This window comes from Onychomys torridus, chromosome 10, assembly GCF_903995425.1.
Source record: "Onychomys torridus chromosome 10, mOncTor1.1, whole genome shotgun sequence".
Taxonomy (NCBI): Eukaryota; Metazoa; Chordata; class Mammalia; order Rodentia; family Cricetidae; genus Onychomys; species Onychomys torridus.
Genome location: NC_050452.1, coordinates 78853357 through 78876444, shown reverse-complemented (window position 1 = coordinate 78876444; position 23088 = coordinate 78853357). Strand labels below are relative to the sequence as shown.

The following is a 23088-nucleotide window of genomic DNA, read 5'->3' as shown; positions in this document are numbered from 1 at the left end:
ATTTTATGAACAACCCAACTATAGAGAGGCCGAAAGTGGGGGAGTGAATTCTCAGTCTTGAGGACAACTAGAGAACCATTTGGGTAAGATTTTTTGGAGGGATAGGAGACCCATTTCAGGTATGTGTCTGAGGCCACGAGGAGGCTCCTAGGCTGCTTGTTTCCCTGGATTTTAAACCACCAGTCCTTCTGGATGGGCACAAATAAACCAGGCCTAGAGTCATCTGTACGTAAACATGGGTTGAAACTCGGGACACAGTTGTTCTGACCCAAGCAGCTGGGTCAGATGAGGAATTAGGAAAACAAAGAAATCTATGGTCTAACCAAAATTCCAGCAGCTCAGAAAGTGTCCAAGGTGGTGGGGAGGATCTAGGACTGGAATGCCCTGAAGGACGCAGACCAGTTCCAGAGCAAAGCGAACAGTGTCTTAAGTTTCTATAGCTCTCAGTAACCCTCAGTGATTATGTAACAACCCTGGCAATGAAGGCGCTCTTATTTTTGCAGAGGAATAAGCTAGAGAGGATGTGTGATTCACAGCTAGCATCTGTCAGAGTTAAGTCCCTGAATCCTGGGCTCCAGATCCAACAGACCTCCCACCATGATTTGGCAGGGTGATCGAAGGACTAGGTTTTGCAAGTGTGATAGCTTCAAAGTAATAGGATCTGCATTTGCCCATCCCGGATGTCACACACTTTACCTCTATACATCAACTAGGCTCGTTAACCTTAGTAAGTATCATTTAGGGCAGCAATTCTTAACCTGCAGGTCACAACCCTGTTGGCAAACCTCTGTCTCTAAAAATATTTACATTATGATTCATAACAGAAGCAAAAGTACGGTTATGAAGTAGCAATGGAAATAATTTTGTGGCTGGAGGTCACCACAACATGAGAACTGTATTAAAGGGTCACAGCATTAGGAAGGTTGAGGACCACTGCTTTAGAGGACAGGGATATGACATAGTTTGTAGACTACCTGCCTAGCACGCATGAGTTCCACCTCAGTACCACATACACTGCCTGTGGCAGTACATGCCTCTAATCCCAGCACTTGGGAGGTACAGGCAGGAGGATCAGGAATTCAAAGCCATCCTCAACTACATAATCAATTTTAGGCTAGCCTGGGCTACTTGAAACCCATGAGTTTCCTTGTCTGTAAAATGGGGTCCCCATATCAACTAGCTCATGGGGTACTATGAGGTTCAAACACATACAGAACTAACACTGAGGAGTCAAGATATCTTCACAGCATGGATTCTGGATGGAGGAGTCTCCTTCCCTCCTTGGCAGCATGACCTGAGGCACAAAATCCCCTAGACACATTTATTATATATAAAGCTCCAGGAGGTTAAAAAACTGAAAACCATGGCAGCCTGAGAGTGTTTAAGACTGGGCATCGGGCCGAGGGTGAGGGAAGAGAAGGATAAGCCCATCTTTTCTGTCCTCTCACATTGCTAGCTGGTCCCCAGGAGCCCTCCATCCCCACCTGGAAAGCCATGGAGTTGAGGGCAGCCAGAAATATCCTGAGAGGCAGCTTGGCCTTGTAGGACCTGTGGCTCCACAGGCGATGGGCACCGGCAGTCACACCCAGAGCAGTCAGGAGGAAGCAGAAGGAGGCTGCAAGACACAAGCAGGGGCAAAGGTCAACCACTGCCACCAAACGCCTTTAGCTACCCCTTGTTTTTCCCTCCTGAGTGAGGACTTATGGGAAATGGTGTCCATCGGGGTAAGATGCTGTAACGGGAAGAATCAGTAACTTGAGAAGATATTGTCTCTTATTGATCTGTAGCTTTCCAGACTGGGAAAAGGCAGAAAGAACTCTCTGGAAACCTTGGCCTATTTTCCAGAGGCTGCCCAACCGCAAACAAGCCTTTTATTTGCCGATCTTTCTCCTGGTCTTCATGCAAAGGCTCAAACACTTGAGCACACATTCGAATTCTGCTTTGCCTGTGCGCCCTGGAAGTGGGAGTGCTCTCCGTCACCTCGTCTGCTCTGAGTGTTCTAGGAAGAGCATGTCTGTGAGCAGTGGGCCCATATCATGGTCCTAGGAGCCTTGGTTTGAAGGAAATTAGAGAAGACTTAACAGCAGTGAGGTGACTCCAGCCAGTTTGAATGAAGAGCAACTTGACCATAGAGGGATAGTGAGATTTGTCTCCTAGAGATGGGAGATGGCCAGGTGGGGGATGTTCCCACAGCCAACCTAGAGTGGGGCCTTAAAGACCTTTCCATCGCTAATGCTCTCACAGGTGTTACCTTCTTTGTTTTATACTCAAGAGTCAGCATATTGACTGGTAAATCCTACATGTAAGCCCAACTCATACTTGTTTCCATGCCTCTGCCAAGAGTCCCCACAGCACTGTTGCTGCTGTAGCTACACGTGGTGGTAATGGTGATAATGGTTATTGTGGTGGTGATGGTGATGATGGTAGAGGTGGTGGTGATAATGGTGATGGTTATTGTGGTGGTGTTTGGAGGACTATGCTACCAGTAGATGTAGAAAATAGATACACAGGGAAACAACAATGATGATCCCTCAAATTATTATCACTAGCTCCAATGGAGTTAAAACCATGTGCCTATTTGGTATCAAGTATTTTCACCTGGGTTATCTTGATCATATTAAGCAAGTCTATGTGGTTTGTTCTATTACTAATGCCATTCTATAGATGAGAAAACAAAGACCCACAGATGTGAGCTTGGTTCCCATGGCCCTGAAGCTGGAGTATCTTTGTGAACAGTAAAATCCAAGTCTTTCTGAGTCAAGAATCAAGTTCCTGACCATGATACAACTGATTGCTTCTGGGAAATATCCCGTAAGTTTTACCTTTACTCCTTTATGCCTTGCAGTTATAAAGTGAGGAAGCAGTTCACTTTTCCATCTAGGAAAGAGAAAGCCTTGAGCCAGCCTATAGGGAGGGGGCTCATGCACTTAGTACTACAGGGCCACCCAGAAAGAGCTACAGAGGAAGAGCACTGGGCTGGGAGTCACTCCTCACAGTGGCTGTGAATGCTCCCTGGGCAGAAAGGGCATGGAAGTCTGTGTAACTCTTCTGTGTGAGAATTGTGATAACTTCAATGTCAATGTACATATTTAATAAGAACACAATGTTACCTCTTACAAAACTTAAGTACCTGACTGATCTTTATCTCAATCTACATTTATATAGTTCAGAAAGCAAGATTTATCCTCAGCCCTGAGATGAATGAGTTCCTGAACATATGTGGCTTTTATGAACTTGACAATTCATTCCTTACTTGAGAGGTTACAAGCAGAAGACAAACACCTGTCTGCCAGGAGTCACAGACAAGGCTTTGCTCTCCTTTGCTATCATAATTTAGCCTTGGCCATGAGCCCGTGGAATGGAGAGTTGTTTTCCATGTCATCTTTGGCCTTTGTGTCTCTACTATTAATTTTTCAGCTGCCAAGCAGTTAGGAGACAAGCTCTTTTTGTTTGTTTGTTTGTTTGTTTTTGACTTTTTAAAATTTATTTATTTATTATGTATACAGCATGTATGTTTGCAGGCTAGAAGAGGGCACCAGATCTTGTTACAGATAGTTGTGAGTCATCATGTGGTCGCTGGGAATTGAACTTAGGACCTCTGGAAGAACAGTCAGTGCTCTTAACCTCTGAGCCACCTCTCCAGCCCCCAGGAGACAAGCTCTTGAATAGAAAAATTCGATGTGACTCTACTTGCCAGCAAACTAAGATTCTAGACCTTGGATGCAATACCATTAATTCCAAGATTCTATGAAAGACATTGGTGGGGGGGGGGGAATATCCCTCCAATGCATGGTTCTAAATGCGACCCATAACTGAAGGCTGTGACATCATCTTGTCCTGTGAGAAGTCTCCAAAACTGTGAGTACTATTTGCATAGCTTATCTGTCCATGTGCAAAGCACAGACATGGTTCAAGTCAGCACCTGTCCTGGGAGGCATTGGTTGTGGGTTTCCCAGGACTTTCGTGTAACCCATATTCAGCTAAGCACAAAGCCCCATCCTCTTGACCATGAGAATAAACCAACAACTGGCCCAACTCTGTCTTTTTTCTTCATCAAAGGCCAACTTGGGCTTGCATCAAATGTCACATGTCACCAAGCTAAGAGAGAATGAAGAGGAGACACAAAGGTGACGGGATGCCCACAGGAGCCAGAGGAACTACTTGCCTTGAGCTTGGGATTGCAGGACTAGAAGCCTGATGGGTCACTCCATCCTGGTAGTCTCCACAATGTTCCTCTGAACTGCCATGGTCAATATACTCCCTGTTCATGCTTAGAGTGGTATGGATTTCTGCTGCCTAAATTCTATAGAATATCTTGAGAGAGAAACAACTATTTGGTCATGATTCAAAGATGACAAGTGTTTACCACCTACTCATGACCTTATGTCCCCTTTAGTAATTTATTTATTTAGTATTTAGTATTTATTGACCAGAAGAGGATAGCAATGTAAAGGAATGTCAGGCCTGTGGTCACATGACAAAAGATTTGTAAGCATATTTCTTTCATGAGTCAGTTATGATGAAATAAGCTGCCATGTTAGAGAGGCCTGGACAGCAAGGAACAGAGGGCTCCTCTAGCCAATAGGGGAGTGAGGCCACAGCCTCATAGTTCATAGCTACTGGATCCTGCTACAGCCATGGGAATGGCCATGGAAGCAGATCCTTCCCTGGACAAGCCTGCAGACAATACCGCAGTCCAGATCCACACAGCCTCATGCAGGGTCCTGAGGCAGAGCCCTGGGCTAAGCTGTTTCTGGATCCCTGCCCCACACCCCCAACTGTGAGAAAAAGTGCTTTTTAAATCAATATGTTTGAGGATAATACGTTATGGAGAAGTAGATGTTTAACACAGGTTATTATGCAGGCACTTTCCTTTGGGAAAGGCAGGTTCAAATTCTGATTACAGAAGTTTGCCATCTGAGGGTTAATGAGGACAACAGTGTTGCATGAGGCCAGGCCTGGAGATGGTGGGAGGGCATTGGGGAGTCACTGCTCAGGGGTTTTGGAGGTCAGAGGTGACCAGGCTGCTTTATAACTGACTTTAGTGATGGTGGTAATATTTTGTGGATGTACTATAAAGTGATATTCTTCAAATAAGTGAACATGGGAATCATAATTCAATGAAGTCATTATCTCTAAATTATTACTTTATTCCTATTAGGTTTAAGTATTAACTGATTTTCCCCACTCATATAAAATGAAAGACACATGTCACAAAACAAGATCAGTTGTTGGTCCAGGACACCAGCACTACAACCATCAACCAGACATTTGCTACCTCCAGACCATACACCCTTGAGTCCTCCACAGCTGCTAAGAAAAGCCTCCACTTGATCTAAGACCTATGTCTAAACCTATGAAAACCCAGGACCTGGAGGCAGAAAAACTCCTTCATTCTGCTCGGGTCCCAAGCCTCAGCTCTAGCTGCTAAGGACAAGAAGAGGGGCCATGACTTCCAGAGCATCTAAGGTAGAGGGCAAAGCCCTTATCTATCCTGACTCTCCTATTTGGTGCAATATGGGCAGCGTGGTTACAGTAATTCCCCATGCAATGGAAAAGGATCCTAAAGAGATGATAAAAATTAAGATCTGCTCATTCTGGACCCACCAGAGGGACAGAGACCAGCACCTTCAAGAGTCAGGCAGAAAGAGCGACTGACAGAGGCCTCGGGTCTCCATCTGACTCTCTAACATCAGAATGGAAGCTGGTAAATAATTGTTGCCCAGATCAGCTGACAGCTTGCAGTGTTCCATCTCCAAGTGCTTTCCACGGTCACTCCTTTGATACTTGCTACAGGGCTAAGAAGGGGTGACATTATTGTCTTATAGGTGAAGGAGACAGCAAGTGAGAGAGCAGGGGCCAGCCTAAGGCAGGTAGGCCCAGGCTGGCATGCCTGCTGGGTGTTCCCCCTGGGTACTGCCCTTGGTCCAGTAGGAGAAGCCCTGGTGCATTGTGTCCTTCCAAGTGGCTCGGAATACAAGCACGTGGTCCCAATCAGAACACAGGCACATGGCCCAAGCCCTGCTCTGCCCTCTGTCTTTCCCAGCTTGTAAATCCATTCCCTAATGGACAACACAATGACCGGTTTTCAGCCTGTTTTCCAAAAACAGGAGTACCCAAGTTCATGAGATTGTTTATTGAACTCCCATTATGTACCAGTCATTGGTCTTAGATCTGGGTTTTCATGGTATGTACATGATCATGGAGGGTTCCTCTCCCCTGGAGCTGACAACTTCGAAAACATTCAGTCACTGGCCAGATTCTTTTTAAGTTATGTCAAGTGCAGCAGAGGAATTGAAGCTAATAGTATACAAGAGATATAAAGGGGGCTAACTTCTTTGGGGCTCCAGAGGCCGCTGTGCAGAGGCTGTGCAGCTAAGTTAATACCTTAAGGATGAGAGGTGACCCGAGCAGGTGGGAGGAGGAGGAGGAGGCAACGTTCAAGAAGAATTGCTAGTGAATATAGAACCCTGAGGCTGGCAAAGAGGGTCCTGTTCATGTCTTTGTGTATATTGTAAGGCCACTTCAGACCCACTTGGATGGCAGTTATCAAAAAGGCAGAAAATTGAAAGCATTGCCATGGATGTGAAGAGTCAAGAAGCCTCACCCAGGGCTGGTGGGCCAGTGAAGTGGAGTGACTGATGTGGCAATGTGTGGTGGGTCCCCAAAATGGTAAAGCTGGAGTTGCCATTGGACCCAGCAATTCCACATCTAAGTGTGTACCCCCAAAGACTTGGGGTTCAACACATTCTGTCCATCCATGTTCCCAGTAGCATTATTTGTGTAACCAGAGGTAGAAGCAAACCAAGGGTCCGTCAGCAGGTGAGGCAAGGCTGCAGCCTCAGAGCCTGTGTATGGAGGGTGGGAGGAACGTCAAGAGTCACAGAAGACCCTCTGGGGACTGAAACTTTACCAGTCACAGCGTCACTGTTGGGAGGCAGATACCACAACCCCCATTTTACAGATGTGCAACACTGAGGCCCAGCGATGCTAAATAAATAACTGGGCATCTCTAAGTGGTAGAAATGGGAGGCTCATATACCCAGCCCCAAGCCCTTTCAGACCAGCAGAAAAGTTCTAGATCCTGGCTGTACATCACAGTCCCCCAGGACCTGAAACGGGACTTGTGCAGGTGTTGGGAAACCCTTGCCCGGATGTGGCATTTTTAGAAGAGCACACGTCCCAGATGCTCAGTCAAAGTCAGTATTCAGTGTTCAAACAGGGAGGCTGAGCTCGGCTGCTGCTCTGGCAAGCAGGGCAGATGCCTCCAGCCGGGGAGATGCTAAGTGACTGATGGATGTGAACTCCATCCAGCTCCTGTTTGCATTCTCTTGGCTCCCCACCCAGCTGCCTCTGATGGTGTGAGCCACCCACAGGCACCTCACAGCAGAGCCTCTGATATCCAGGCATGTGCAGCCACAGGGAGCTGTCTTACACTCGAGGACTTGGAGAGAAATAAGGGAAACAAATGGTCAGTACTCTTGGGGACAAGGCAATTCCTGTGGGAGCTTCGGAGATGACATCCGTCTTTGATATTTGTTTCTCCAGCCAACTAACTCAAGTGTTTGCAAAGTCAGTTCTGGCCACCGGCCAATTATTGGTTATTTCTCCAGTCATCTCTGGATCCTACGGAGAGACAGGGGAAGGCTTCCAGGCCCAGAGATGGAGACACAGATAGAGAAAATACAAGTCAGAACCAGGGAGGTGATTCAGCTGGTAAAATGCTTACAACACAGGCATGAAGGTCTGACCTCGATCCTCCATGTAAATGCCAGCACAATCAGGGACTCCAGACCAGTCACAGACCTTAGCTCAGGGACAGAGATTGAGGAAGACACTAGACATTGACCTCTAGCCTCCACACAAATGCACATGTACACACACACATGCACGCCCACACACGAAGGGCAATATGTATCTGCACTCTGTCCTCTGCTCTATGGCACAGTGGTGAAGATGGACTCAGGACTGAACATCCCATTTAAACAATTTACCTGACAGTGCTCTCCGTTCATAAATGAGGAGGAATCATGCTGTTCCTGGGTTTGTTGTAAAGATGAAAAGATAAAATAGAAATGAAATTCGAGCCTCCCCACCCCCTCCCCCCCTGCAAATCGGAAGGCGCCCCTGGAATGCAGCTACCCCCTACCCTGTCAGGGAAGGCCACAACCCTCCCTTTAAGCCCATGGCTCTCAGGTGGAGGTCAAGTTTTCCCTTCCTGCCACGCCAATGTCTTAACACCGCTGATTGTTATAGTTGAAACCCGCAGGGTGATACTGGCCTCTAGTGGGTAGAGACCAGCTCTGTGGCTAAGCACCCTACCAAACACAGAGGCTCCCTACAACAAGGAACCGCCCAGCCCGAACCGAGCAGTGCTAGGGAGGAGGGAGGGGGAGGGGAACCCTGCTCTCAGTCCTTTACCAGGAAAGCTCTTCTAGAAATAATTCCCTGCTTGTTCTCCTGATGTAGCTGTGGCTTTCCTGGCTTCCTTACACTCTCTATATTCCTGAGAGCAGTGAGGGATTGCACAAGACGAGTGTGTGTGTGTGTGTGTGTGTGTGTGTGTGTGTGTGTGTGTGCCTGCCATATCCCCAGCCCAAAACATTTCATTTGATGTAATTTAATAAACAAAGTGAAAACATACGGTGCTGGTAAAAGAGCAATGATATTTAGGGTCACAACACTCACACCATATATTCCATCATGGTAAATGCAGATGTTGGCCCCGCCAGGCCTGAGGTGGAGGCGCTAACGTCTGGCATTGCTTGTTTGCTATGATGGTTTATCTTGGCTGTCATCTTGACAGGATTTGGAATTATCTAGGAGATAGATCTCTGGGTGTGTCCGTGAAGGCATCTTCTGAGAGGATTAACCGAGAGAAGACCCATCCTCAAAGTAGGCAGCACCCTCCAACAGATGGTGCACATAGAGAGAGGTCTGAGGTAAAGCGCCCGCCTTCACACACCCACCTTCACGTATGAGCAAGTGTGTCCATCACTGCGGCTCCAGACCTCTGCTGACCTCAAACCCCTGATTCCCTGGCTTCCCAGTGAGGGCTGAGCATCAGGGCCAGACTGAGGCTGCAGAGGCATCAGCTTTGTGAGCTGAGCAGCTATGAGTTCTCAGCCTCTGTGGTAGGCAGTCAGTCATTGCTAGACACCCCAGCCCCTCTGTCAGCCAATCCAATAAATTGCCTTTTATAATATACATGTGTTCTAATAATACTGCCTAACATAGTCGGTTTAGTTTGACTTAGAAGTTGTTTTTTGTTTGTTTTTTTGTTGGTTGGTTTGTTTGTTTTAACAGGGTCTCACTGTGTCCTTTGTGAAACTTAAGACTTCTTGACTCAGCCTCCAGAGTGCTGGGATTACAGGTGTTCAGCTGTGCTTGCCTTTGTAACAGGCCCCCAGGTAGGGCAGATACTGATGATCCAAGTCTTGGCTAAATAAGAGAGACAGCCTGTGACCCAGCCAGGGCTTTGTAGGCTTGCCCACATCACGGAAGTCTGCTAGACCTTAAGTCAAGGCTCAAGATTCTGAGGCAATTCCTCCTAGGCATTAGGTTAACCAGTCTCTCAACATCAGAACAGTTTCCACTGTGGGCTGAGAAGTAATGGGTTTCTTTTTATTACTAAAACCTTCTGAATTCGATTATGCTTGTAATAACCAATAGCTCCTCTCTAGCATCCACATTCTTCCAATTATGCTGCACACAGCTTCTCCCATGCTGTCATGTGAATCTTTGCCCACATCTTCCAGGGACACTCAACTGCAAATCTCAGAACTTCCCCTAGGCGATCCCAGCTCTACCCTGTCAGCATCTGCACTTGGGAAACCTTCTGTCCCTTTATTACTGCAGACAGCATGCCCTCCCTGCCTCTAAGACTGGGTCTCATATGCACATCTTTACATGCTGCTCAGCAGGCTTCCCTCTATTTCCTCACATCCACAATTTCTATGGCCTATAATCACGCTAAAATTTGAAATCCACAATGATACATCCACTGTAGACTGCTGGCAATGGTCGAGAGAAAGCCTGATCTGACCTAGTCTGGTGATCAGATGGCCAAACACCCTAACTGTCGTGCTGGAACTCTCATCCAATAACGGATGGAAGTGGATGCAGAGATCCTCAGCCAGGCCCCAGGTGGAGCTCCAGGAGTCCAATTGTCGAGAAAGTGGAGGGACTATAAGAGCATGAATTGTTGAGACCAAGATTGCAAAAAGCACAGGGACAAATAGCCAAACAAATGGAAGTACATGAATTATGAACCAAAGGCTGTGGAGCCCCCAGCTAGATCAGGCCCTCTGGATAAGTGAGACAATTGAATAGCTTAAACTGTTTGGGAGGCACCCAGGCTGTGGGACCAGGACCTGTCCTTGGTGCATGAGCTGGCTGTTTGGAACCTTGGGCTTACTCAGGGACACTTTGCTCAGCCTGGAAGGAGGGGACTGGACCTGCCTGTATTGAATCCACCAGGTTTAAATGAATCCCCAGGGGATTCTTGGCCCTGGAGGGGATGGGAATGGAGGGAAGGTGATGGGGGGAAGGTGGGGGTGGAGGCGGGAGTGGGGAGGACAGGGGAACCCATGGCTGATGTGTAAAATTAAAACACAAATATAATAATAATAATAAATTTTTTAAATAAAAAATATTTCTCTGTTAAAAAGCAAATTTTTATCTGTTTATTGATTATTTTTACTAGGATATATCAATTGTACAAAATAGTGAGTTCCCTCTAGCTGAGGAGCCACTGGCAGCTGATGTCTTCTGGGAGAGAGAGAGTTTTCTTTGGGGATGTGGCCCCCGAGAGGCTACCCATGCTTCAGTAGATGACCCCATACCTATACACATGCAGGCAGCACAAGTGGCTGGCCCTGTGCCCACAAACATGCAGGTAGCACTAGGTGGCCTCAGTGGTTGTTAAAAATAACACACATGAAGTTGGGGGGGGGGTGATGGGGAATGGGGAGGAATTGAAGGAGAGGAAATCAGAGATAAACCTGAGCAAAACATTACATGCACGCCTTTAATCCCAGCACTCAGGAGGCAGAGCCAGGCGGATCTCTGTGAGTTTGAGGCCAGCCTGGGCTACAGAGTGAGTTCCAGGAAAGGCGCAAAGTTACACAGAGAAACCCTGTCTCGAAAAACCAAAAAAAAAAAAAAGATCCCTTGATGGGAAGAAGTTTGTTAGAATTTGTCTTAAGAGTGAATGGTTCAGCAGACAGAGGGGGGCAAAGACATTTGTGACCATGACTAATTGAGTTTGTTCCCCAGGACCCAGGTGTTGAAGAAGAGGATTTATCCCCATAGACTGTCCTCTGAACTCCATGTGTGCCTTGATCACAAGTGTACACTGAAGCGCGCACACGCACACGCATACAGACACTATTTTAAAAGACTGAGTTAAACCTGTAGTTGTCACAAGATGATGTCAGCCCTAACTGACAGCCTGTGACAGGTGGACCAAACTAAATAACGGGGAAAGAAGGGGTTAAGATCATCGCTTTTAAGAACTGCCAAGGGCTGACACTGTTCAGCTGCTCACCCACCCTTGAAAATGTCCGTCAACTAACAGAAGTGTTTACGTGAAGCAGAGAGTAAGCATCCCAAACCCAAGGCTCTGAAAAACGAAATCCTTTCCACTCTGAAACATCTTGAGTATCGTGATGTCACAAGTAGAGAATTCCCACTGGACCACAGTGAGGGTGCAGTCAAAACACGGCAGTAGAGCACAGAGAGGTGCACAAGACTGCTATGGTGTGGAAGTGTGTCTCAGCAGGTTCACGACTTGTGGATCCAGTTGTTTAGTGATGTTTGGGTCATGAGAGCTCAACTGATTCAGCACTGGACGGCGTTCGGGGCGGGATCTGGTTGGAGGAATCAACCAGAGTGAGTTCCTGCGAAGATGTATTTTATCACCTCCTCTCCTTCCATTGCTCTGTATCCCGGCTTTCATTCAGCAAGCATCTTTGTCCTGGCACATGCTCCTTGCCATGACATCAGGTCTTACCTCAAGTAGCCATGGGTTGAAATCTCAAAGTGTGAGCTAAAATGAATCCCTCCACCTGCTGTTTCTGAGGTGTGAGAGGTGAGGCTAACAATATTTGCCTGTGTGTTATGCGGATGTATATGCAAGGTCTATGGTAATCACGATGAATTTGAGTTTAGAGTTGGGCTGCATCCCCAGGGTGCTTCCTTATGCATATGTAAGTATTTCCAAATCTAAATTCAAACTCCAAAGCACTTCTGATCCTAAGCGTTCCTGATAAGGGATTCTCAACCTGCAGGAGAAGAGCTGTCTTCAGGACAGGTCCTTAACACCTGACAGAAGGGAAAAGTCAGTTATTTTTGTCACTTTCCCCCTTCCGACCTGTTTAAAGTTCAATGACCCCAGAGCCTTGCCCTGGGAGGTTCGTGCTCGTGCTTGGCAGCACAGGCTAGTTTACACTAGTGTAAACACTGTCCACCATGTGCCTTCCCTTCCTGTGAGGGTGTCATCCTCAAAAGCCTCTACAACGAACACAAAGCTTGTCTTTGGAAGAAAGGGTGAGGCTCACTTGTTAGGGGAATCTGCTCCCAGCGTGTACAGAATGCTGGCTGCTTTACAGCTCTCAACAAGGAAATGGGGTGCTCACGGGTAGCTTGGAATTGAAGGCCCCTCTACATTTCCTAGCGGTGTGGCGGGTACCAACTCACTCTTTCATAGACACAGTTCTCTTACCTGCGAAGCAAACAAAATGGAGGTTCAGGTCCCAGTGTGATGTGTGACTTTAAAACGTACACACGATGGTAGGTGTACAAAGCACCACGCGTTACACCAGCACCTTTATTCTTATTGCTAGGCATTCGCTGCAAGGCAGGGCTGAGTGGCCAGGAGGCAGCGGCAACTCCACATCCCAATCTCCTTCTGTAGCCTGGCCTTTGTCCTGCTCAGGCTCCCTGATGAATTTGGAAAGAGCAAATGCAAATGCATTCTGACTCAGAACTCCCAGTTCCATTCATCCTTCTCCATCTTACACGGCCTTCAAAATTAGACTCAGAAACTAGAATTCCGACTGACTGCAAAGTTCGTTCCGCTGTTCCCACACTGAGCTTCCGTCCCACTGAGTAGGTTTCACTGAGGAAAGTTTTGCGTTAGGGATGTGCATCTATTACACGCTGCCATGGTTATAAGCATGCTCATTAATGCTGCTGCCTATAAATAGAAAGCTACAATATTAAAAAGAGTGGTCATGGGCTAAGGAGAAAAGTTAGTTGGTGAGGTGCGTGGTGGTGTGTAGGGAGGCAGAGGCAGGTGTGTCTGCACATGGGTTCTGACCACGGTCTCCCGCTCTCTGATGGCCCTCATTGCCCCGTGAGATAGTCTCAAAAAAAAAAAAAAGATAGGCAGTGTCTAAGAAACTACAGCCAAGGTTGTTATGTAGCTTGCACATCCATGCACATATGTATGCATGCACACCTACATACATGCATGTACCTTCATATACATACATGCACACGAAAATGTTGATACATCTGAAGGATGATGAAATAAAAAAAAAAAAAACACACCAATCAAAATGCACAGTGATGGAATCCAGTCATATCTACCAAACGCTCCTTTGCCTAAGGCTCCGGATCACTGCAAAAGAAGGGCAGAGAGATTGGAAGAGCCAGAGGCTCAGGTAGTTTGCTGTGAGATTATATCTCCAGAAATGTCAGAAGTTACACCCATAGCTTCTCACCAGCATGACTTCCTAGATATGAGATGAACAAGTACAATGCCAATGAACACACCAAAGTGGACAGGGAAAAGTCCAGGAGGCCTCAACTCTACACTAAGAACTACAGGCAACCGAGTTAATCTGGGAGCAGGAGAGGTGGCCCTTCCCAAGGAAGAGTACTTTCATTGGTTGTCCAGTGTCAAAGAGTCAGCCCTGAAAACATACACACAAGTAACATTATATGAACTCAACAGATTGTATTTAGGAATATACATGTGTATACATATATGCATGCAATAATAATTAATGAAAAAAAGAGGCCACGAATTTGAAGGAGAGCAGGGAGAGGTATATGGGTTTAGAGGAAGGAAAAGGAAGAAAGAAATGTAATTATAATCTCAGAAATTTTTAAAAAGTAACAAAAAAAAAAAGTTGAAAGTGGACACCCAAGCTGGTCGATTTATGGGAGGTGCCTGGACAACTTAGTGAGAACTTTTCTCAAAATAATGGGTAAAAACCAAACAAAGGCAGTTGGAGGTCAGCTCATGTCAGGGACAGAGCACTCGCCTGGCTTCTGACAGGACCTAGGTTCATTCGATCGCTAGTGTTTTGTTTTGTGTTTTTAATGTTAAAAAAGAAGGAAGAGTGAAGGCCTTTAGTTCTAGCACTTGAGAGGCAGAGGCAGGAGATCTCCAAGTTTGAGGCCAGCCTGATCTACAGAGAGAGTTCTCTCTCTCTCTCTCTCTTTCTGCATCATTTCTGCACTAGTGTTAATGTACTTAGCAACCAGAACAAATCTGACCTACATGGTAAAGTATGGATTAAGCTTTGCTCTGGTAGTAAATAAATAAAAATTAAGTGCATGCACCCTTCCTTTCCCCGCCCATGAATACACAGGCCCTAAAATAAGTAGGAAACACAAAAATCAGATTAAAAAAAAAAAAAAAAAAAAAAAACCAAAAATACATGTGGGAAAGTCTCACTATTTTCTGGTCTTGTGTCTCTAAAATGGGGGCACGAGGCAAGTCCGGAAGAGTTTTTTGTAGCATTAGAAATGAAGGGCGCCAAGCACCGGAGGTGGTAAGCACAGCAGACACCCGATAATCACTTTTGGCTGCTCTGGTGGCAGAGCTGCAGCTCCAGCGAGACCACAGACATCCCCTTCCCCGGTGACACTCAGGCCGCAGAACTGGAGTTCTGCTCACAGAACAAACTGCACACAGCACACCTCTCTGATCTGTGCCACCCACTGCTGCCGTTTCTGTTTGGCGCGTCAGAGCGTCAGAAGGAAAGAACTTGAGCAGTTCATGATGAGATGAGAATAAACCCAGATGGAGTGTTTTCACCCTGGGAAATTGTTATTGGCGGTGCTGACCGAGCAATAGCTGCCTCGCTGTATTCGTCTCGTTTATCAGAACTAAGAATTTTCTCGGCTTGTTGTGGTGGAGTATGGCTGTAGTCCCAACAGTTGGGAACAGAGGTAGGAGGGTCAGGAATGCAAGGCCAGCCTGGGCTACCAATGAGTGTGAGGCCAGCCTGGGCTACCAGTGAATGTGAGGCCTACCTGGGCTACCAGTGAATGTGAGGCCTACCTGGGCTACCAGTGACTGTGAGGCCTGAATGGGCTACCAGTGTATGTGTGGCCTACCTGGGCTCTTTGAGACTTCCACTCAAACAAAGGAAGTGAGGGGATTTAAAAACTAAGAATAGATACCCATCCTCTTCACTGAAAGAAGATCCGATGGTTTCACTGCTATCTCACGTTGCATAATTAGCTCCACTTGGATGATACTCTGGAGGAATTCAGGAGATGTTTCTGGGGCTCAAATGCAAAGGAAAAGATAAGTCAGGACATCCCCAGGGCCTGGGCATGTAGCTCAGTAGTACAGTGCTCACCAGGCAAACACAGGCCCTGAGTCTGATGCCCAACATGAAAAAATAATCCACAATAAAAATCCCTTCTGCTTCAGTACCAATGTCAAGAGCTTGGCACAGCTTGTGGATTTAAACAATGGCTCCCCTGGAAATTAGAGATAACTCTTCTCATCCACATGAAGTAGAGATGATGATATGCTTTGGATGTTTAGCATAAAACTTAACGGTTGTAGAATAATCTTTTTGTACGTTGTGAAGATGTATCTCTGCCAAAGGCACCTTGTGATTGGTTTAATAAAGAGCTGAATGGCCAATAGCTAGGCAGAAGGAAGTTAGGCAGAACTTCCAGGAAGAGAGAGAAAGAGGAAATGAATCTAGGTGTGGGAGAGATACCAGAGGGCACAGAGAGGAAACAGGAGGTGCAAGATGGAAGTGAAGCAAGAAGTCACAAGGTAAAATGTAGATGAATATAAATGGGTTAATTTAAGTTATAAGAACTAGTGGAACAAGCCTAAGCTATAGGCCAAGCTTTCATAATGGTAAGTTCCCCTGTTGTTTTTTAGTAAACTGGCTGTCCCAAAGAAAAATCTGTCTACATTTAACAAATTGCATTCCAACTCCAGGGCAACTGTGGGTCAGCAGCACTACCAACAAGAGCAGCCTAAGGTGCAGGCACACTTGGGTTTATTTTTATTTCACTGTGAGCATGACACACTTCCGTCTGACTTGCAACATGGTTCAGTGGTGGGATACCCTTTTTTTCTCTTTCTTTTCCTCTCTGTTACTGTGGTAGCTTAACCTCATCTTGGGATTCAGGAATCAGATCCTTATGAAAACAAAGCTTTGAAGAAGCCACTTGATTTCTCCCAAAACCTCAAGCCAGCAGCAACTCAAGTCACCACGAGTCAGCAAGGACTAGCTGTTGGCCAGGTGTCCCCTGCCTGGCTTTTGAGCCCTTCAAGCCTCTGAACCACGTAAGTAGGGACTGTATCCTTCCAGAACTTCACAAACAAGCTCACAGAAAGCTACATTCTGTTCCTGGCTTCTTTTAGTATGAAAAAAGAACCTCTGGTTTTCACAGCAATGTTCCTAAGGACTTTTTCTAAAAGCCAATCCAAGACTTGAAAGGCTGGTTATGTTTGTTGTGCTTGGTAAGGACATGGATATTTGCTTTTCTTAAGCAGAGCTTGCATTAAGAAATAACACACTGTAGCTTAGAACACAGACAAATATTACTGACATCAAATATTACTGATGTTGGTTGGGGATTTAGCTCAGTGGTAGAGTGCTTGCCCTGGGTTCAATACTCAGCTCAAAAAAAAAAAGAAAGAAAGAAAGAAAAAGAAAAAAAATATATTACTGATGTCATCAAAGAATGATGATCCTCATGATACATAATGTACTGCTGTTTTCTGCTGTATGTTATTTTTAAAATCCTAATTTATGTTTTAGATTTATGTTTGTTATATGTATATGAGTGTCTTCCCTACATGTGTGTGCCTGGTATTCAAGGAAATCAGAAGACAGCATCAGATCCCCTGAACCTGGAGCCACAGTGGATTGTGAGCTAACATGTGGGTGCTGGGAATCAAACCCTGGCCCTATGGAAGAGCACCAAGTGCCCTTAACTGCTGAACCATCTCTTCAGCACCTTGTATTATTATTTTTCAAGTGTTGTTTATGACCTCAGACCTGAAGTGTTTTACACTTCCTGAACATTCACAGTCTCTAGGGAGATATGCTGGCTGGAATGAACTCTTCAGGCTTTGGCACACTCCTGTAACATCCACAGCTCTCTCCATGCCATTGATTCCCCCAGGGCTGCCACCAAATATCCTTGATGGGTCAAGAAGAAAGGATGCCTTTGTCTTTTCCTCTGGGTTTATGAAGTTCTGAGGGGTACCTGCCAATGATCTTCAATCTCTCCCACCTCTGACAGAGCAAGGCTTCATAATAAACCCAAGATATCAAAGAGGTGTGTTATTTAAAAAAAAAGAAAAAGAAAAAGAAAAAAGAAAAAGCTACTCCATCTTATATCTAGACATCCTCAGATTCATGTCCAGGTGAGAACATTCCCCCCAAACAGGCCTATCAGACTCTGAATCTATATATCCTCATTTTCAGGCTTAAATGAGACCTCACATTTGACTGTAGAACATGGGGTTTCTTAGGCAGCAGTGATATGCTCTGGGAAGGCACAGTGTTGCAAACTGAGGAGGATCCCATCTGCACTGTCTCTAATAGTCTGACAAATGCTGTCTTCTGAGAACAGAGTAAGAATAATGCCCTTAGAGTCATGTGCCCTGGCCTATTGGGCACTGAGTCAAATCCACAGCATTTCAGAGATGCTCATTGTGCCCTGTTTGAGTGTGCAGGCCCTCCTTGCAGATAAGTCTCCCTGAGGTGGAGACACGCAGTCATTCCCAATCTCTGCAAACACAGACAGCCACTGCCCCATGCTTTAGGGATGCATGCTTTTGAGAAGCAGTGCTCTTCCCTATGTCCCCATAGATGCCTCCACTGACAGCCAATCACATCTGTTCTCCTTTAGAGCTAAATCCCTGACCAACTGGAGCGTCCCTGGTCCTAGATAAGCTTAGCTTTTTCTAAGCCTCCCTTTCTGGTCAGCAGCAATGATCAAGACCATCGTCTCCTCTTCTTCCTCTTACCCTACTCTATATGAGAGCATGACAGCAGGCTTGTGTGTGTACAGGTCTTATGCTTGCCTACTTGACCTTTGTTTTCGGTCAGTGAGTGTATTTTAGTTATCACAGGTCTTCCCTGATGATTTTGCACATCCCCTGGGTTACCAGTGAAGGATCTCCTCTCAGAGTAGCTGGACATCTGTCCAACCAGCTGTTCTCAACCTAAACAGCACATTAGAATCCCTCTGACATCTTCAGCCCAGGCTCCCTGCAGACCAGTTAAATCAGGATCTCTGACCTAACAAGATTTAACAGGCAGAAGTAATTTTTATTGTGTATGAATTTTCATGTGTGTTTCTGTGTGTGTGTACACACACGTGCCCATATGTGCGAGTGCACCCATGTATGTAAGAAACACTGGTGTGTGTCGGGGAGCGGGGGGGGGGGGGGGGGGGGAGGAAGGTGGCATAGGCCAGACAATGTCAGGCGTCCTCCCCAGGAGCACCATCTCATTGGCCTGGAACTCACCACCTAGACTAGATTAACCTGCCAATGAGGCAGCCCCAAGGATCCTCCTGCTTGACTCCTCCCCAGTGTTGGGATAATAAACAACCATCACCACACCTAGCATTTTCTTTTCTTTTCTTTTCTTTTTTTGTTTTTTTCCAGAGCTGAAGACCGAACCCAGCACCTTGTGGTTGCTAGGCAAGCACTCTACCACTGAGCTAAATCCCCAACCCCAACGCCTAGCATTTTTATGTGAATCTTAGGGACTGCACAGGTCCTCATGCTAGTGAGGCAAGTACTTTACAGGCTGAGCCATCTCCACCTGGGACACCAGTGCTTTCAAAGTTCTTTGGGTAGTTAATAGGAACAACCAAGACTGAGAGCCGCCGCTTAGTCTTCCCATCTACTGCACACATCCATAACTAAGACACTTCCCCAACCAGTGGGAGAGGAGAAGTTCAAATCCCAGAGTGAAGACACAGATCCTGCACCTTCTTCAGTCTGGGAAGGGGCGTCCCACGTCGATTGTCAAGCTAAGACTTATATCCAAATAGAACCAGTTATTCCCCAGCACAACACTGTTTGAGAATCTGCCAGGAGGAGACCTAGTTGTCGGATTGAGTGGGGGAGGGTCTGAATGTGGAGAGTTTTGTCTCTGGTAGCCAGAGCCTCTGGCCATCAGAACTAAAACACCAAAGAGTAAGGGGATGGAGACCTTTATAGAGGCCTTCAGTCTTTATCTGTCTGAAGGAGCTGGGACAGTTGCTGGGGACGTGACTTCTGACCTGTGCTTTTCAGAGGGGATAGAATTTTTGCTGGCACAGGAGAGCCTGAGGATGACTGGAGAAAGGCCAGAAGGCAGCCATGAATCTTTTCATCCAAACCTCACCATCCTTTGTGCTTCCAAAAGCTTAAAGGCTCCCAGCCATCATGATGTATGACTGTTGGAGGGTTTTTTTTTTTGGGGGGGGGGGCTGCCCCCCAGCTCCCAAATAAATTACATATGGAGGCTTATGCTTAATTATGAATGTCTGGCCTTATCTTGGCTTAGTTTCTAGCCAGCTTTCCTTAACTTATCCTGTCTGCTTTTTGCCTCTGGCTTTTCCCATTCTCTTCAGTAAATCTTACTCTTACTCTGTGGCTTGCTGTGTAGCTGGGTGGCTGGCCCCTGGAGTCCTCTTCCTTCCCTAGCTCCTAGATCTTAGATCTCTTCTCCCAGATTTCTCCATCTCTATATTCTCTCTGCCTGCCAGCCCCATCCATCCTTTCTCCTGCCTTGCTATTGGCTGTTCAGTTCTTTATTATTAGCCCATCAGGTGTTTTAGACAGGCACAGAGTTTTACAGGGCTTCACAGAGTTTAACAAATGCAACAGAAACAAAAGTAACACACCTGAAAATAATATTCTACTACAAGGTAACCCAAAGTAGTGAAAGCAGAGGGATTTCTTTGGGGCTGGGGTTTCCATGGAGAAGATAAAGGGGCTGCGTCTATAACAGTGAGGAGAGCCCCAGGGTACCGGGGAGCCCAGAAACCAGGTTGACAGTGGGTGCTGAGCACCGATTAGCATCTGTCAGCTCCCTTCCCATGTGCTTACAACCATCTGATCGTCAAGACTATAATCCAGTAAGGAATCAATCAATCAACCACTACCAGCTTTGGGTTTAACCCTATCCCAAGAATATCCAGCACCCAGATACACATCTCATACGTGTAGGTACATAGAATTGTTTGGCATCTTGCCAATGGGTTAGCAAACATTTTTTTTTTTTTTTTTTTAATTGACAGGAGGTGAGAAGGACGTGTTTAAGAAAAGTGATTTTAAACACGTTGCCACCTTCTTGAACATGAGAGGTAACAGAATGTGTCACTCAACCATATGCTGCCTTCACATCAGGGTAATGCTCTGCTGAAGGCAAATGGAAGAAGCCGATGAGGAAGTTCTCTGTTCCTCCTCCTTGCCTAAAAGCAGATGAAACTCAAGGAAATGTCTCTCTCGATCCTGCCTTCTCTGCAGAGCTAATCACGAGAGACAATCTCACATGCTCAATGACATAAAGAAGTTGCCAGAAAAACTTGCATAATTTATTATTGGTGAAATTATTAAGGCCACTCCATGTAGTTAAAAGGGAGGTTTGTTTTGTGGGGTAACTTACAAATGAAGGGGTAGGTTGCAGGGTCTGGCAAAAGTGTGGCACAGTCCGGCGGTGTTCTCTGGAGAACTCTGCTTGATCTACCTCCAGCGTCCAGGGTCCAGGAACCAAGAGAGCTGGCACATCCAGATCTCGGGTCTTCAGGGTCCTCTCTCAGCCCTGCCTTGTGGGCGTGACCATTACTGAAGCCCCAATGGGGGTTGGAACTTCCAGGCCAAGGCTGGAATGGCTACCCACTACATCTTATCTTCCTAACTGGCCTGTATCTTCCATTAACTTTCCATGTAAGTTGCTGCCAGCATAATACCTATACAAGATAAAGCAGGTCAACACTCTGGATGGAGAAGGAAGGGGTTCATGAGATTCCACCCATAAATGAGGGGGTCCTGGAAGTTTATGGCTACCTTGGGAGGGCAAGTCAGATTTCTTCAGTGGTATGGTCCATGGTAAGTTGTCCATGCGCCAGTGGGTGGACCTTACACCCATGTGCATATGCATAGCACTGATTGGCCCCAGTGGATGATAGGAGGAAGAAGAGGAAGAGATGGAGCTGGGACAGAGATGTAGAAATGTGGGGGAAGTCTGAAGAACTGGAGGGAGCAGGTGGTGGATATAATCTAAATACATAGTATTCATACATGAAATTACTGAAGAATTAATTAAGAGTCAGTCTTTGAGGGCCTGGTGTGGCGATCCCTTTGAGCTCCTCTGAGTGCTCCTGTGTATGAAGCACGGGTTCACAAACCTGTTTGTGCTTCTCCTACTCAGTCTTCAAGGGTAAACTTACCAGACCTCGGCTAGACACCGCTATGCGCCCACAGAAAACGGGATCTGACTTCTCTGAACACAGCAGCGCTTGCTCCTGGGAGGCCACTGCTTTGTGGAAGGCTCCCACCAAAAGCAGACAGTGTGGAGGACGCCTAACCTCCCTGCTTGGGGTGCACAGAAGCTCCCAGACCCACCAACCAGCACCACGCTCCTGCTGTTTTCACGCTGCCTTCCGCTCTCTTCGTTTTAATTTTCAACCCCCACCCCCCCCCACCCCCGTGATGGTCCTGGTGACCATCTGGTTGCAGTGGCAAGTGGCAATTAGTTTGCTTTTGTCTGGAACCCAAGGGCCAAAGCATAGCCGCTGGGACAAGGCCTGGCATAGACACAGCCTGGCCAGGGCAGCTTGCAGGAGCACCTGGGGTGTGCGAGCAACCCCGGGACAGAGGTGACCTTCTCGGCAGCTTGTCTGCCCCTGCTCCTGCAGGCCAGAGCATTGGCTGACCCGTGGACTAGCCACCGCCACAGTGGACTCAGTGGACTGAGTCTGCCTGTCCGGGTGAAAAGGGCCCTGGATCTGGAATCTCATCCCAACTCGCTGCCTAGGAGAAGGGAAGCTGCTATGGTCAAAGCTTAGCTGTAACCCAGGGCCTCCCAGTCCTGGGCAGTGTTCTTGAGGATGAAGTCTAGGGTGCAGAGCCATGGTCTGGGATCCTGTCACTTCACACATGAAGACAGCATGAGTGAGGAAAAACTCAGACCTCCAAGATCGGCAGCCACACAAATAGAGGGTCCGAGGAGCCAAGCTATTCCCCGTTTCCTCCCAGGAGGGAAAAAGCGACCGCAAGGCCCACACGTCACACAGTGTCACCCTGGGCTTTACAAGAGGCAAGCGGGACACTTCTCCAGAGTGTGCCTCTCTTCCCCTCCTGTTTCTTTGTTGACTCTTGACACAGGGATGAACCCCACAGCTCCCACAGTCACAGTTCTGTCTCTTTGCTCAAAAGACATTTCCAGGAAGCTGGGTTCTATTTTTCCTCTCTCCTGTTACTTCCGGATTCATCTGCCGTTAGCCGGGTGTGGTGCCGCATGCCTGTGTGAACCCAGCACTCGGGAGGCTGAGGCAAGAGGACCATGACCCTGAGTGCAAAGAGAAACTTTGGTTTTGTTTGTTTAGATCACCTGGCATTTTTCTAGATCTGCTCTTCGGGTGTGTGAATAAGATCTTGCTTATTCAGGTGTGTTTGCCTGTCTCCTCCGTATTTTCTCAGCTGCCTGAGTCTCCTACTAGCGAAAATGTGTGTCTTAGTTAGGGTTTCAATTGCTGGGAAGAGACACCATGACCACAGCAACACTCATAAAGGAAAATATTTAATTGGGGTGACTTGCTTACAGTTCAGCGGTTTAGTCCATTATCATCATGGCGAGGAGCCTG

The 23088-nt window shown here is 46.8% G+C and overlaps 1 protein-coding gene across 1 annotated transcript in view; it reads right to left on the bottom strand.

Moving 5' to 3' along the window:
* Positions 1–6011, bottom strand: part of Scd5 (stearoyl-CoA desaturase 5) — a 67175-nt gene extending 61164 nt beyond the window's left edge. Inside the window, 2 exon segments of the mRNA XM_036200356.1 lie at positions 1485–1615; positions 5918–6011. Of these exon segments, the coding sequence (XP_036056249.1) occupies positions 1485–1615; positions 5918–6011 (225 nt within the window).
* Between the last annotated feature and the right edge of the window lie 17077 nt (positions 6012–23088).